This window comes from Carcharodon carcharias, chromosome 6 (genome assembly GCF_017639515.1).
Source record: "Carcharodon carcharias isolate sCarCar2 chromosome 6, sCarCar2.pri, whole genome shotgun sequence".
Classification (NCBI taxonomy): Eukaryota; Metazoa; Chordata; class Chondrichthyes; order Lamniformes; family Lamnidae; genus Carcharodon; species Carcharodon carcharias.
The window spans coordinates 174054756-174070210 of NC_054472.1; the positions used below are offsets into that span (position 1 = coordinate 174054756).

A 15455-nucleotide genomic window follows, 5' to 3' on the forward strand; every position below is an offset into this window, starting at 1 on the left:
AATGCCACTTTCCAAGCAATCAGCACTCTCTTCACATACAGTGTAAATTGTTGTTTTCCCCTTGTATTTGTATTCTTGTGTGTGTCCTGATGAGTGCAGGACGAAAAGCTTAGAGCTGTCTTTTTTAATATTTTTGAATCTGGTGAGCCCCAACAAAATTTGATTAGAATTACAGTCTATGCAGAGAAATTTCTGCACACAAAGTGTTAAGATTTGGAACATACTAGCTGAAAGTATTGCAGAATCAGATTCTGTAGTAACTTCAAAATGTAATTTGACATGTATTTAATAGAACTAATTTACAGGGCTATGAAGAAAAAGCTAGGGTGAGATACTAAATTTAACAGCTCTTTCAAGAGCCAGCACAGGCATAATGGGCTGAATGGCCTCCTTCTGTACTGTTAAGTTTTATTATTCTATAATGTCTATTTATTGCATTAGTAACCAACAAGTGTCTCATGAGCTGCATGCAACTCCTAAGAGTAGCATTTTGTAACAATTCAAATGTAAAATTGCTTAATAAAATATAAAATTCTGAACAACACAGACATGATCAACCACAATAAAAAGCACATTCTTTTCATGAGAGAATCAGAGAGGGAGAGTAGATGGAGAATTAAAGGAAGAGAATGCCTCCACAACTGCCCAATAAGATATATGTTTTCAACAATGGGTTGAAAGGGTTCATATTCAGAATGGGGAGTGACAAGGTATTGGAGGTGTTGGCACACTTAAAAGTGGACAAATCTCCAGATCCGGATGACTTGTGTCCCAGACTGCTAAGGGAGGCAAGGGAGGAGATCACAGGGGCTCTGACCCAAATCTTTAATTCCTCTCTGGCCATGGGGGAGGTGCCAGAGGACTGGAGAACAGCTAATACGATTCCACTATTTAACAAGGGTTGCAGAGATAAGCCAGGGAACTACAGACCAGTGAGTCTCACGTCGGTGGTAGAGAAACTGTTGGAGAAAGTTCTGAAGGAGAGAATCTATATCCACTTGGAGAGGCAAGGTTTGATCAGGGATAGTCAGCATGGCTTTGTCAGAGGGAGGTCATGCCTAACAAATTTGGTTGAATTTTTTGAGGAGCTGACCAGGTGTGTAGACGAGGGTAATGCAGTTGATGTAGTTTATATGGATTTCAGCAAAGCCTTCGACAAGATCCCACATGGGAGGCTTATAAAGAAAGCAAATGCACAGGGGATACAGGGTAATTTGATAAGGTGGATTCAAAATTGGCTTAGTTGTAGGAGACAGAGGGTGATGACAGAAGGCTGCTTTAGTGACCGGAAGACAGTGTCCAGTGGTGTACCACAGGGATCTGTGCTGGGTCCTCCATTATTCGTTATTTATATAAACGACATAGATGACTATGTGGGGGGTAGGATTAGTAAGTTTGCGGATGACACAAAGATTGGCTGGGTAGTTAAAAATGAGGTTGAGTGTCTTGGGCTACAGGAAGATATAAACGGGATTGTCAAATGGGCAGATAAGTGGCAGATGAAATTTAACCCTGAAAAGTGTGAGGTGATACACTTTGGAAGGAGTGATTTGACAGGGAAGTATTGAATGAACGGCATGACACTAGGCGTGTGTCCATAGATCTCTGAAGGCAGAGGGGCATGTTACTGGGGTGGTGAAAAAGGCATATGGGACACGACTTTATAAATCGAGGCATAGGTTACAAAATAGGGAGGTCATGTTTAGAGTTGAATAGAACCTTGGTGAGGCCACAACTGGAGTACTGTGTGCAGTTCTGGTCAACACATAATAGAAAGGATGTGATTGCATCGGAGGGGGTGCAGAGGAGATTCACTAGGATGTTACCTGGGATGAAACATTTAAGTTATGAAAAGAGGTTGGATAGACTTGGGTTGTTTTTGTTGGAGCAGAGAAGGCTGAGGGGCAATCTGATTGAGGTGTACAAGATTATGAGGGGCATGGACAGGGTGGATAGGGAGCAGCTGTTCCCGTTAGTTGAAGGGTCAGTCACGAAGTGACTAAGTTCAAGGTGAGGGGCAAGAGGTTTAGGAGGGAAGTGAGGAAAAACTTTTTTACCCAGAGGGTGGTGATGGTCTGAAATGCGCTGCCTGGGGTAGGGTGGTGGAGGCGGGTTGCCTCACATCCTTTAAAAAATATCTGGATGAGCACTTGGCACATCATAACATTCAAGGCTATGGGCCAAGTACTGGTAAATGGGATTAGGTAGGTAGGTCAGGTGTTTCTCACATGTCGGTTCCGACTCGATGGGCCAAAGGGCCTCTTCTGCACTCTGTGATTCTGTATGCAATTTTCAAGTTGCTGCCTATGTCCTGCCTATCAGGTAACACAAATCAGATCTGAATTCATGAATATACGAACTGACTATCTTCTGGGAAATGCAAAAAACAGAGAAAAACCCATTTAGATAAATTCCACTCCAACTTCTTTAAGGAAACAAACTGCTCCAGAAGACAATGGTGCATGACAGTCTAAGCTGACTAACTATTCGCTCGCCTTCTCTCAAGTGTAAGAGGACATAGATGCCGATTAAATGTGGAAAATTAGATATACAGCAGAATAAACTTTGTTGCACAGACGTTTGTAAGGCTGTGGAATGTAATACCAGAATCGGTGATGGAAGCAGAGACCACATTAACATTTAAGAATTGGTCAGAGAGGTAGATGAAGTTTTTTTCCAGAGGGTGCAAGTGAAAGCTCTATGAAAATTATTGACTGTTAACCAACCAAATTCCCTATCTATAAATTTTAGAGACATGATTTTTACTTGCACCATGTCCGTCCCTATTCAGGATGGAAGAAACTCATTATCCATTTTAAAAGATTTAGTTGTGGTTCATTCAATCATGGTAGTTTGTATGAACAATATTACTCACATTCGGTAGTGCATCTAGCAAAACTATTTTACAAGTCATTATTTTTCTGATCAAGCCTTTAATTCAGTTAGAAATGCAATCAATTGTTGCAGTGAAATCTTAAGCATTAAATATATGCAAAATTAAAATATTGAACTAGGACAGTAAGACAATAGATTGAATTTTACCACAGGCTCCAGGACCCCACGTTGGACAAAATGAGGGTCCCTAAGCCACACTTGCCAGCAGCAGGACTGGCTCAGCAATGTTCCAGAGGTGGCCTCCTAATTGACTGCCTCCAAGCTCACCATTTAGTTAAGGACAGCAGATGAGTTGAAGATGCTGGCGGCCAAATCAGAGGTCTGGCAGCTTTGAAGCCTCAGCTTCCTACAGGCAGAGGTCTACGCTGCTGAGGCAGCATGGGAATTCACCCTGTCTTGGAATATATCACCGTTCCCTCACTGTGCTAGGACAAAAAACTGGAACTCCCTCCTTAACAACATTGTGGCACCTACACCACATAGAGTGCAGCAGTTCAAGAAGGCGGCTCAACACTCTCTTTTTAAGGCTATTCAGGATGGGAAATAAATGCTGGCCTTTCCAGCAAGGCTCACATCCTAAGAACAAATGAAGTAAAATCAAAAACATTAATTCCTAGGCTATCACCTGCTATTAAACGCAGCCATAGAGCTTGTATACAAAATAATAATTCAAAATTTCTTACCTTGCATTGTCTTTTTTGTGGGTTCAGAAAAAAGTGGAATGAGGAGGAGGAAAATGAGGTATACAAATGATAGCCCATTGTATCGGAACAAACAAGCTGAAAGACAAGTGAAAAAGGATAATTATTTCTGCACTGTGAGAAGTAATATGGATTAATGTTTATCACCAAAAGGCAAATTATGGATTACTTATTTGCCCAATGTTTAAGTAAAACTTATTAATAGAGATAATAATGGGATAGCTTTCTCATGTATCATTCAAAAGATAGCTGGCGGGATATGGGATATTCCGCATCCATCCGCCTGCTGCCGCGATTCTTCTGGTCCCACCACAAGTCAATGGACTTCTGGCTGGGGTGCCACCTCGCCTGTGGCGGGTCCCGCCCGCAACGGAGCCAGGAAATCCCAGCCAGTTTCTTAATTAGCTACCAATTTAAATTTTTTTATTCATTCATGGCTTTTGTGTGTCGCTGTCTAGGCCAGCATTTATTATCTAGCCCTAATTGCCCTTGTTCAGAGGGCATTTAAGAGTCAACCACATTGCTGTCAGCCTGGAGTCACATGTAGGCCAGACCAGGAAAGAACAGCAGATTTCCTTCCCTAAAGGATATTAGTGAACCAGATGGGTTTTTACAACATTCGACAATGGTTTCATGGTCATCATTAAGACTTTTATTTCCAGATTTTTTTATTGAATTCAAATTCCACCATCTGCTGGGTCCCCAAAGCATGACCCTGGATCTATGGATAATTAGTCTAGCAACAATACCACTACGCCATCGCCTTGCCATAATTTTAATATCTCAACAAAAGTGAAATACTGTGGATGCTGGAAGTCTCGATTAAAAACAGAAAATGCTGGAACAGCTCAGCCATTCAGGCAACATCTGTTGAGAGCAAAATAAAGTTAATTTTCCCAATCGGATTTCAATCCCAGCATTGGCCTCAATTTTGGGTAGGGAACCCTGAAGTGGCCATGGTAGGCCGTTGGTCACAATCATCCCAGAGCCTGCCAGTTAAGAGGCCATCCCTGGAATTCTGATCTATTTAAATATGGCAGGAAGAGCTCAATAGAAGGGTCCATAGCAATGTCCGGCCGGCAACACTGCTAGGAGATGGGCATTGATGAGGCTCAAAATGGAGGCGATCTCAGCAGTAATGGGAGAAATTAGAAACAACTCAAGGCCGCAGCTGTCATGCTGTTATTGTTGAAGGAAAGCCCCTGCACAGCCCCTCCAACGCTTGTAGCCATGGCTTTGGCTGTTGCATCCAAACAGATTTGTGTCGGGGTGAGTGAAAGGAGGCATCAATGGCCATGTCATACCCCCAGGATGCCACCTCCAGTTAAATGACTTACTCTGGCCTCATCAAGGGCGAAGGGCGGCAGGGGGGATGGAGGTGGATGGTCCACCATCAGGAATATCCCACTTGCAACATCACCTTTCCCCCAATGCGGCTGGGCAGCCGCTGGACATTAACTCTCTCGTTCAAGTACAGGAACACTCTAATGGCCGAACTGACAAACTACTTTACAACTTTGCTCCAAGTCCCGCCACCTAGCCCACCTCTGCAGGACCAGGAAAATTCATCTCAAAGTTTCAGGTCGATGACTTTTTTTCAGAATTGATGAAAGGTTATCAACATGAAAAGTTAACACTGTTTCTCTCATGCTGCTTGACCTGCTGGGTATTTTCTGTTTTTATTAAATATTCAGATATGAATTGAATAGTGTTATGATCCTGGACTAGACCCCTAAATTTTTAGTTAGGGACCAGTAACATTTTGTTTAAGGTAGACAAAAATTGAGATCCAAGGTACATACTAAGAATAAAGCCACAAGATTCTACAGTTTTTGAACAAACAAACTAAACTTTACAGTACAAGGTCTGAAAGCTAAAACAATTTACAATATCTATCTTATACTCTAACATTCAGAACCAACATGAGAAACATGTGAATTAACAGGCAAACTGTGGTCGAACACACTAAATTCCACAATAAATGGCATATGCAACCAAGACAGATCCCACAAATTTCTCAACAACCCACCCAGATGTCAGTAAACACTGTGAGTCAGCCAATCTCTTTGAAACTCTGTCTCTCTCATGAGGGATTCCAAATTTTTCACTATTGAAAATCAAGTCTCTGAATTCCCTCAAAGCTGCTCCAACTCGGACTGCCCCAATGACTGCTCACCTCACAGGATTCAATCTCGTCTCCTGAGGCTATGTCCCCCTGGATTCCCGAGACTGAACTCCAGAACCAACTCACAGGCACTACTTCATCTCTTCAGTCATGCAAAGAACACTAATGCTCCATAGGGTTACCCTTATCCAAACAGCCCGCAGTAAGGAGTCACCAATTTTCTGCTGCCTCTTCAGCTCTCCAAGGCTTCTCTCAAACCCTCTCTCCTTGAAGCCTGTCAACCATTGCAGATTTATAACTTGGAATCTCTTTCTTTGCTTCTCCCCCTGGTGGTTTCCTACCAGTGGTCTTCTCCTCCCAGTGGCTCCTTCCCCAGTCCTCTCTCTGTGGGACCTCTCCCTGTCTCCTCTCCTTGGGTTCCTTCTCTGGGTTCCATCTTTGGGATGTTTCCCTATCCCCTGTACTGGGACTCTTCTCCAGTGAGGTGCCCACTCCTGGGTCCTGTGATCCAGGTTTTTGCACTGTTAGGAAATATATAGCTTTAAGTTTAATTCATATTTGTATTTGGGTGTTAAGAAAGGTGAAACCTGGTTTTAGTTTCATTCAAAAGTTTATGAGTTGGGTGCTTGGAGGTCTGAGGCCCTGTTTGTATACACGCATTTTTAATAAGGTTTTACAATGCTTAAAGTGAAGAGATGGGTTACCAAGGGGTTAGTAGTTTAGTGAAGTTAAAAAAAACATAAAGTAGAAAAAAACTGTGCTGTTGCCTAGCAACAGGGGACCAGGGAGACACAGAGAGGCAGGGAAATACAGAAGGGATTTCAGTAAGTGTTTGTATACCAAAGAGTCAGGCAGAAGGTCTAATGTCTCTAATAAGAAATCCTGCAAGTCCACTGGGGAACTGAGTTTAAAGAACTCATGTATTTGCTCTGAAGTTTAAGTAATAGTAAGTTTAGATCACAGTTTTTTGGGGTGTCTCACAGGGAGATGCTAGCTGAAGAAAAGCATCTGGTGAATGTTCAGAAATCCACCAGAAAAAAAATTTGGAACTGAGCTAACCCAACCAAGAAACCTTGGTGTTGAAACAGGAGTAAATCTTCAATGGGGTTTTGTGTCTGTAAGGGTTGCATTATTGGAGCAGGAGGCTTCACAAATATCCCCATCCTCAATGATCATCAGTGCAAAAGATGAGGCTGAAGCATTTGCAACAATCTTCAGCCAGAAGTGCTGAATGAATGACCAATCTTGGCCTTCTCTGGAGGTTCCCAGCATGACAGATGCCGGTCTCCTGCCAATTCAATTCACTCCATGCGACATCAAGAAATGGTTGAAGGCACTGGGGACTGTAAAGGCTATGGGCCCTGACAATATTCCGGCAATAGTACTGAAGACTTGTGCTTCAGAACTTGTTGCACCCGTAGCCAAACTGCTCCAGTACAGCTACAACACTGGCATCTACCCTGGAAAATTGCCCAGGTATGTCCTGTACACAAAAAGCAAGACAAATCCAACCCAGCCAATAACTGCCCCATAAGTCTGCTTTCAATCGTCAAAGTAATGGAAAGGGTCATCAACAGTGTTATCAAGTGCACTTGCTTAACAATAATCTCACTGATGCTTAGTTGCGTTCCACCAGGGTCACTCAGCTTCTGACCTCATTACAGCCTTGGTTCAAACATGGACAAAAGAGCTGAACTCCCGATGTGTGGTGAGAGTGACTTCCCTTGACATCAAGGGAGCATTTGACTGAGTATGGCATCAAGGAGCCCTAGCAAAACTGGAGTCAATAGGAATCAGGGAGAAACTCTCCGTTGGTTGGAGTCATACCTAGCACAAAGGAAGATGGTTGTTGGAGATCAATCATCTCAGCTCCAGGACATCACTGCAGGAGTAGTGTCCTAGGCCCAACCATTTTCAACTGCTTCATCAATGACCTTCCTTCCATAAGGTCAGAAGTGGCGATGTTCGCTGATGATTGCACAATGTTCCGCACCATTTGCAACTCCTCAGATACTTGAAGTAGTCCATGTCCAAATGCAGCAAGGCCTCGACAATATACAGGCTTGGGCTGACAAGTGGCAAGTAACATTCACGCCATACAAGTGCCGGCAATGACCATCTCTAACAAGAGAGAATTTAACCATCGCCCCTTGACATTCAATGGCATTACCATCACTGAAACCCTTGTGTCAACATCCTGGGGCCATTGATCATTAACTGAACTGGACTAACCATATAAATACTGTGGCTACAAAAGCAGGTCAGATGCTAGGAATCCTGTGGCAAGTAACTCACCAAAGCCTGTTCACCATCTACAAGGCACAAGTCAGACATGTGATGGAACACTTTCCAATTGCCTAGATGAGTGCAGCTCCAACGACACTCAAGAAGCTTGACACCATCCAAGACAAAGCGGCGTGCTTGATTTGCACCTCCTACTTAACTCCCTCCACCGCCAACATACATTGGCAGCATTGTGTACCATCTGCAAAATGCACTGTAGAAACTCACCAAGGCTCCACTGACAGCACCTTCCAAACCCACGGCTGCTACTATCTAAAAGGACAAGGGCAGCAGATACATTGGAACACCAACATCTGCAAGTTCTCTTCCAAGCCAGTCACCATCCTGACATGGAAATATATTGCCATTCCTTCACCGTCGCTGGGTCAAAATCCTGGAACATCCTCCCTAACAGGACTGTGGGTGTAACTATACTGCAGGGGCTGCAGTGGTTCAAGAAGGCAGCTCACCACCACCTTTTCAAGGGTAATTAGGGATGGGCAATAAATGCTGGCCTTGCCAGCGATGCCCACATCCCATAAATGAATAAAGAAAACAGATAAAAGGAATAGTGCAGGTTTGAACCATTTTCTTGTTGCTGTATTGAAATCTTCCCAACCTTTTTGTCCAATGTAATATTATTCATTTTCTCTTGCTTAATAAATGTCTTATTATTTGTGCTAACACTATACTGGCCGACTCTTGTGGATGTGTTCAGTAACTGACCTCCATGGTTTCTAAAAAAACAAAGTTAGGATTTACCAAACCAGGTTTCACCCTGGGATCTGACTTGTCTGGTATTAACATCAGCTGGGGTCATGACAGCGCTATTTCTTCCTGTGCAGGTGCATCGTCCCCTGCCCAAAGAACTCTAAAACATGAGACTGTGCACGCGCAACTCACTCCCGATCCACGCATGCACAGAAATTCGCGAGGCATGCTAGGACTTGTCATTCCCAACCTCTGCATGGGCATCAGTTCAGTCAGGATTCTTAACAATAGCCAAATAATGTAGCCTTGAGGCAATGATGCATAAACATCTTATTTGTTCAAAATAATACATTCATCATAAGATAAGGCATATAGGGAATTATCCTCCATCATGCTAAATCTATTATACTTAATAATAATATCATAGCTATCACATTTGTTTAATTGTGGACAATTGGAGCTCCTGTTCATACAAATTCATCCAGAAAGACATTCTTTCAGGCTCAACTTTTTCCTTGTTAAAGTTGATGTTAATGTTACCAGCATTCGGTTATATACCAAAACATTAATTTGGGAGTCTTACTTGCACAATATTGCACAGGTGGCCTGATAGTTTAAAAGAACACTCCTCCCTGATAATCAAGTTCAACTAAACAAAAATTCCATGGGCAGAATTTTCTGCCTGTCCGGCGGGCCGTGTGTGAGCAGGCGCAATCCCGATCGCTGCCCGTGATTGGGTCCACGCCGCAATTTTACGCGGGCGGGTCAATTAAGGCCCGCCCAGCATAAAATACGGCTCCCAAGGACAGCAGGAGTGGGCAGACGGGACTGCTATGACCACGGCGGCCTGTTTAAAAGAGCTCCTGCAACTTTACAAAGGCTGTGAAACATGGCCAGCAGAAGGGCTCCCCAGAGCGCTGCTGGTGAGCAGGCTGGCAGGATGGTAGGGCAGGGGAGGCACTGTGCCCCTCGTTTCCCAGGCGATTGCCTTGCTGCCCTCCTCGAGGAGGCGGCAGCACAGTGGGAGGTCCTCATTCCCAGGGAGGGGAGGAGGAGGCCCCCCCCCCCACATGACCAAACGTGCGTGGGAGGAGATGGCAGAGATAGTGAGCTCCAGCGACATGGTGCAATGCCACAAGCATTTCAACAACCTATTGCACTCGGGAAGGGTGAGTACCATGTTGGCATTGGTCACTTAATCCAGCACGTAGGCTTTATCCTCTGGCCAATCCCCTCCCCCCTACCCCCGCAAGTCTGAGTGTAGTTACTGCATTGAATCATTGATGGCATGTGTCCTTTGCTGGGTGGGCCAGCAGATATTGCCCATGCTTAGGTCACCCTGAGAGGGTGGTGGTGAGATGGGTTCTGCACCTGCAACATGTGATTCAGTGACATCCACATTACTGTTCTGGGGGCAACCTGGATGGTCTGTACCTAGGCGCAGTGCTGGAGCTGCAAAACATGTCAAAGTCATGGTGCTGACATGCTGGGAGGGGAGCTTCCAGGTGGCGGGGCACCGATCCATCTGCTGTCCTTTGCGTTCCACATGCTTGCGCTTCCATGCTTTGCAAGGTTAGACCGTTAAGTGCCAAATGTGGTGTAGGCAGCATCTGGCCAAGGGGGGGGGGGGGCGAGACAGGTCTGGCATCTTTGTGTGAGTGTGCGGCACCTGCAGGGTGAGGGGGGCACTGGAGCCCTGCAATGTCCCACTCTGATTGAGGTGGGATGGCAGTGAAGAGATTCCAAGTACAAGTTGCACTAATCAATGCTCTTCTCTCCTTTTTAGGAGAAGAATGCTAATAATGCCACTGAGGGGTTGAGGACTGGTGGAGGGCTGGCCCAGTTGACAATCATTGGCAGGTTCGAGTAGGAGGCCCTCAATCCGGAGAGGCGCCATACGCCCAGGTCCACCAGTGTCAGTGAGGCTGGGGTGCCACGGGCAGGTATGTTTGCCCAGCACTGAGGTCGCCATTTGTGTCCCAGCAGCCATGGCACTGCTGAATGTTCAGTGATTGACGTTTGCAACATGACTTGACCATTTCTCATGGAAGAATGAGCGCATAATGATCTGGGGAACAGGAATGCACACTGACATTGTCTCCATGTTAACTAATCAAATGTCCTTGTTCTTCCTTTCAGCATCAGCAGAGCAGGGTCGGGAGGAGGAGGCACAGGGGCCCCCTCTCACACTTGAGGGCCCTGAAGTCTCTGACCCACCAGCATCACATCATCTCTGCCAGGCAGGCACCAGCACAGATACAGTGGGAATTAGATCATCGGTTAGTATCCCAGGGCACAGTGGTGAGGGTACTTCACAGTCGCTGGAGGTGCTGGCAGAGACAGAGAGTGCCCATGGCGCCAGCAGTCGGAGGACTGCAGGGGACCAGACACATGCTCAGTCGATGTCTGATGATGTGCTCCTGGAGTCGTCCATGGGGCAACAAATGCTGGAAGTTCAGCAGGGTGTGCAGGAGGATCTGGCGGAGATACATGAGGCTATGCTTGGCTTGGTCTCCGTGGTGGAGGAGTCCACGTGGACCATCGCTAATGCAATGAGCCTCATGGCTGAGCACCATGCTTCCTCCATGGAGGGAGTGGCGACTTTCATGAAGGGGCTCCTCCAGGAGACCAATCAGGCTTCTTGGGGATGTGCTCAGACCAACAAACCCTCACATCGGCATTGACCTCAGCTGGTCAGTGCCAGTGTGGGTGATGGTCTGAGCACCAAGTTTCCCAGCTCGGTGCCCATCCATCTACGATAAGCAGGGACGTCCGAAGCGACCTCACATCAGCGCAGCAGCTGCCTGTCATCTCTGCGGGTTCCTCTCAGGGCGCTCCGGATGAGGGCAGCAGCTCCTCCTCTGCTCTGCCAGTGACCGCTACAACGACTGGGGAGATGCCAGCTGTGGAACTGGCCGCTCCCTCCCAGGTGGGACCAGCACATGCTCCACGGGCTAGAGGACAGCAGCCAAGGTCATTGAAGCCAACAGGACAGCACAGTGAGCAGGTTGTCTCAGATGCCAGTGCCAGCGAAGGGGGAGCACCTAGATGTAGCACCCGAAAGCGTAAATTTAAGGCAGCTTAGGCACACCATGGGTTTCTCACTGGTGCTTTTGTGTTGCCCCGCAATGAGGTCATGATTAGTTGGTGTGCTGTTTAACACCTTTGTCATTTTGTTTCCTTAAGTTCATTTTGTAATATCATTAAATTTAGACATTGACCATGGCTGAGGGTGACTATTTACCTCTGTTATGAGTGAGTTGTGTCACATCGCGCTTTATTGACAAGGCCCTTCATTAATGTTCCTATCCAGGCAGATTTGGCACTCATGTATCATAAATGAAGCCTGCAGCACAGGCTTCTGTTGGAGGTCCATCTGTGGTGTTCTAGCTGAAGGTTCATTGGATTAAAGCCTCCCAGATGTCCCTGCCTCCCTGGAGTATGCCCGGGTGAGTGTCTACCCCCTCAGCATTTCCCTGTGCGTGCTCATCCTCGGATCCACTGCTGAATTCATCGTGTGCAGCCGCAGCAACTTCATCTACATCTTCTTCGTCCACAGTGTTGCCCCTTTCCAGCGCAAGATTGTGGCGAGTGCAACATGCAACCACTATCAGCAACACACAATCTGGGGGGTACTGCAATGCCCTCCCTGAATGGTCCAGGCATCGGAAGCGCATTTTGAGAAGACTGATGGTTCTCTCCACCACAGCCCTTGAAGAGACGTGGCTCCTATTGTACCGCTGCTGAGCTTCTGTTCTTGGATGGCGGAGAGGCGTCATGAGCCACCTTCTGAGGGGATAGCCCTTATCACCCAGCAGCCATCCATCCAATCGGGCTGGAACATTGAAGAGCCCCGGCACCTGAGAGCGCCTGAGGATGAAGGCATTGTGGGAGCTGCCTGGATAGCTTGCACAGGCTTGTAGAATCTGCAGCTTGTGATCACACATTATCTGCATGTTCATGGAGTGGAAGCCATTCCTGTTGACGAAAGCACCAGGCTCACCCGGGCATACTCCAGGCTCACCTGCTGGTGCCTTGATGGCCACACGTGTGCAGTCTATTGCACCCAGGACCTAAGGGAAGCCAGCAATTCCTGCAAAGCCTCTGGTTTGCTCTGTCTGGCTGGCCTAGTCCCAGCGGTAGTGGACGATTGTCAATGCACGCCTGAACAGAGCGCCTCTTATCCCGCCCATGGATGAATTTTATTTCTTACCCGCCTGCCCATTGCGCCTGTGCACCGACCCGAAGATCATACAGGCACCTGAAAATCGGCGTCGATTGCTGATTTAAGGGCCATAACTAGCCCGTTAATTAATGACCATTGACACCAATTTGAGTGAGTGTGGCATCAAGGAGCCCTAGCAAAACTGGAGTCTATGGGAATTGGGGGAAAACTCCCCACTGGTTGAAGTCATACTTAGCACAAAGGAAGATGGTTGTTATTGTTGGAGGTCAATCACTCAGTTCCAGGACATAACTGCAGGAGTTCCTCAGGGTCATGACCTAGGCCCAACCATCTTCAGTTGCTTCATAAATAACCTTCCCTTCATCATAAGGTTAAAAGTGGGAATGTTTGCTGATGATTGTACAATGTTCAGCACCATTCGCAATGCCTCAGATACTGAAGCAGTCCATGCCCATATGCAGAAAGACCTAGACATCATTCAGGCTTGGGCTGATAAGTGGCAAGTAACATTCACGGTACCCAAGTGCCAGGCAATGACTATCTCTAACAAGGAAGATTATAACCATCTCCCCTTGATGTTCAATGGTATGACCATCACTGAATCCCCCACTATCAACATCCTGGAGTATCACTGACTAGAAGCTCAAATGGACCAGCCATATAAATACTGTGACTACAAGAGCAGGTCAGAGGCTGAGAATTCTGTGGTGAGTAATCCATCTCCGAACTCCCCAAAGCCTGTCCAACATCTACAAAGCATAAGTTCGAGGTGTGATCACGTACTCTCCACTTGCCTGGATGAGTGCAGTCCTATCAACCCTCAAGAAGCTCAACACTGTCCAAGACAAAGCAGCCCAATTGACTGGTACCACACCCACCACCTCCAACATCCACTGATGCTCAGTGGCAGCAGTGTGTACCATCTACATGATGCATTGCTGCAACTCACCAAGATTCTTTCAACAGCACCTTCCAAACCCATGATCTCTACTATCTGGAAGGGCAGATGCAACAAATGCATGGGAGCACTATCACCTACAAGTTCCCCTCCAAGTCACACGCCATCCTGACTTGGAACTATATCGCCGTTCCTTCACTGTCACTGGGTCAAAATCCTGGAACTCCCTCCCAAACAGCACTGTGAATGTACCTACACCACATGCAGTGGTTTAATAAGGTGGTTCACCACCACTTCCTCAGGGGCAATTAGGGATGGGCAATAAAAATGCTGGGCTAGCCAGCAATGCCCACATCTCCTGATAGAAAAAATAGATGATGAAATGAGGAAAAAAACAATTAAATGTTGATGGAGTCGGTCTCTTAAAAAAAAGGATAGGAACCAAAATGGAGTCACATTACTTCAGCAGAAAAGATGGGCAAAATAATTTTTTAAGTATTAAAAGGCACATTTAATATTCTTTACCAAACTAAAGACAAACGAAGAACAATAATTTTATTGTATATTGTATAAAACATTAGGTTTGACAACTTTGTTCTAGTTATTCTCCTGGTAATTAAATAACAATTGTAATGTTGAGGAACTGAATTTCAAAGTAATTTAGTATTTTCTGTCAACTTTAAATATTAAGGCTTTTAAATGTCTCTTGTCTGTTCAGACAACCACTTCATTTGAGCCCATAGAAGCCTAAGATTTTATTTTGCATAAAGTTACCTATATCCCTTAATTGGTGTTAAAAACTGAGTCAAAAAGAGTCTGAAAATATGAACATCCTTCTCATTTCTAAATGCTGATCCCAGACAGATAATGATTCCCTACTTCTTCTGCAGTACTATTATCTGTTAAGTTCAAAAACAGTCATGTCTGTTATAATTTAAGGTAAGGAGAGGAAACAGAAACAATTCCAGCAACATTTACTTTTACCTTTGAGACCCAAAGTAAATTAATTAAAATCAGTTAGACACAAACTTCTGCCCAACTCCACCCCACAGAATAGCTATAGACGCATAATTCAGGACTGCTATATAAATGAGATGGAAGTTCTAGGCAAGCTGACAAGATTTTCCCACTGTTTTATTGCAGTATTTTCAGATTATAATAAATTCACTCTGAGTGTGTTATTTTCAGTTCAGGGAGAAGCCATGTGTTCACTTCAAGTTTGAGTTGAAATTGTCATATGTCCAATTAAATAATTAATTAGGATTTCTCTTCACAGACGCACTGACCATAATGTATTTATTACAGTTCATATAATGACATGATGTCACAAGAAATTAGTTAAATTCGCCTTAGAAGGATTTCTAAACAGTTCAATGTCTCTTGTAATTTTTAAAAAATTTGGCATGCAGACATAATTACAACTCAAATATTTCTGTCACCACTTTCATACAAAGCAATTGTCAGTTCACCTGTAGGAGTATGGTTACCAAAGAGATTGAAGCAGTGTGGATAAATTCAAATACCAAAGTTTGATGCATAAAATATTATATTGAAGTATATTACCTAGCTGAATGTTGTATATTTTTGGCATTTATTTTTCTGTTTTAAAATCTAAATAAAGTTTATTTTTCAAAGCACTTCCAAATTGAGAGGGTG

The 15455-nt window shown here is 45.1% G+C and overlaps 1 protein-coding gene across 1 annotated transcript in view; it reads right to left on the bottom strand.

The window, feature by feature from the left end:
* The window catches only part of LOC121279061 (piezo-type mechanosensitive ion channel component 2-like), a 1076252-nt gene that overhangs the window by 862493 nt on the left and 198304 nt on the right, over positions 1 to 15455 (bottom strand). The window contains exon 2 of the mRNA XM_041189919.1: positions 3579 to 3674. Coding sequence (XP_041045853.1) covers positions 3579 to 3674 — 96 coding nt within the window. The remainder of the gene's footprint in view (positions 1 to 3578; positions 3675 to 15455) is intronic.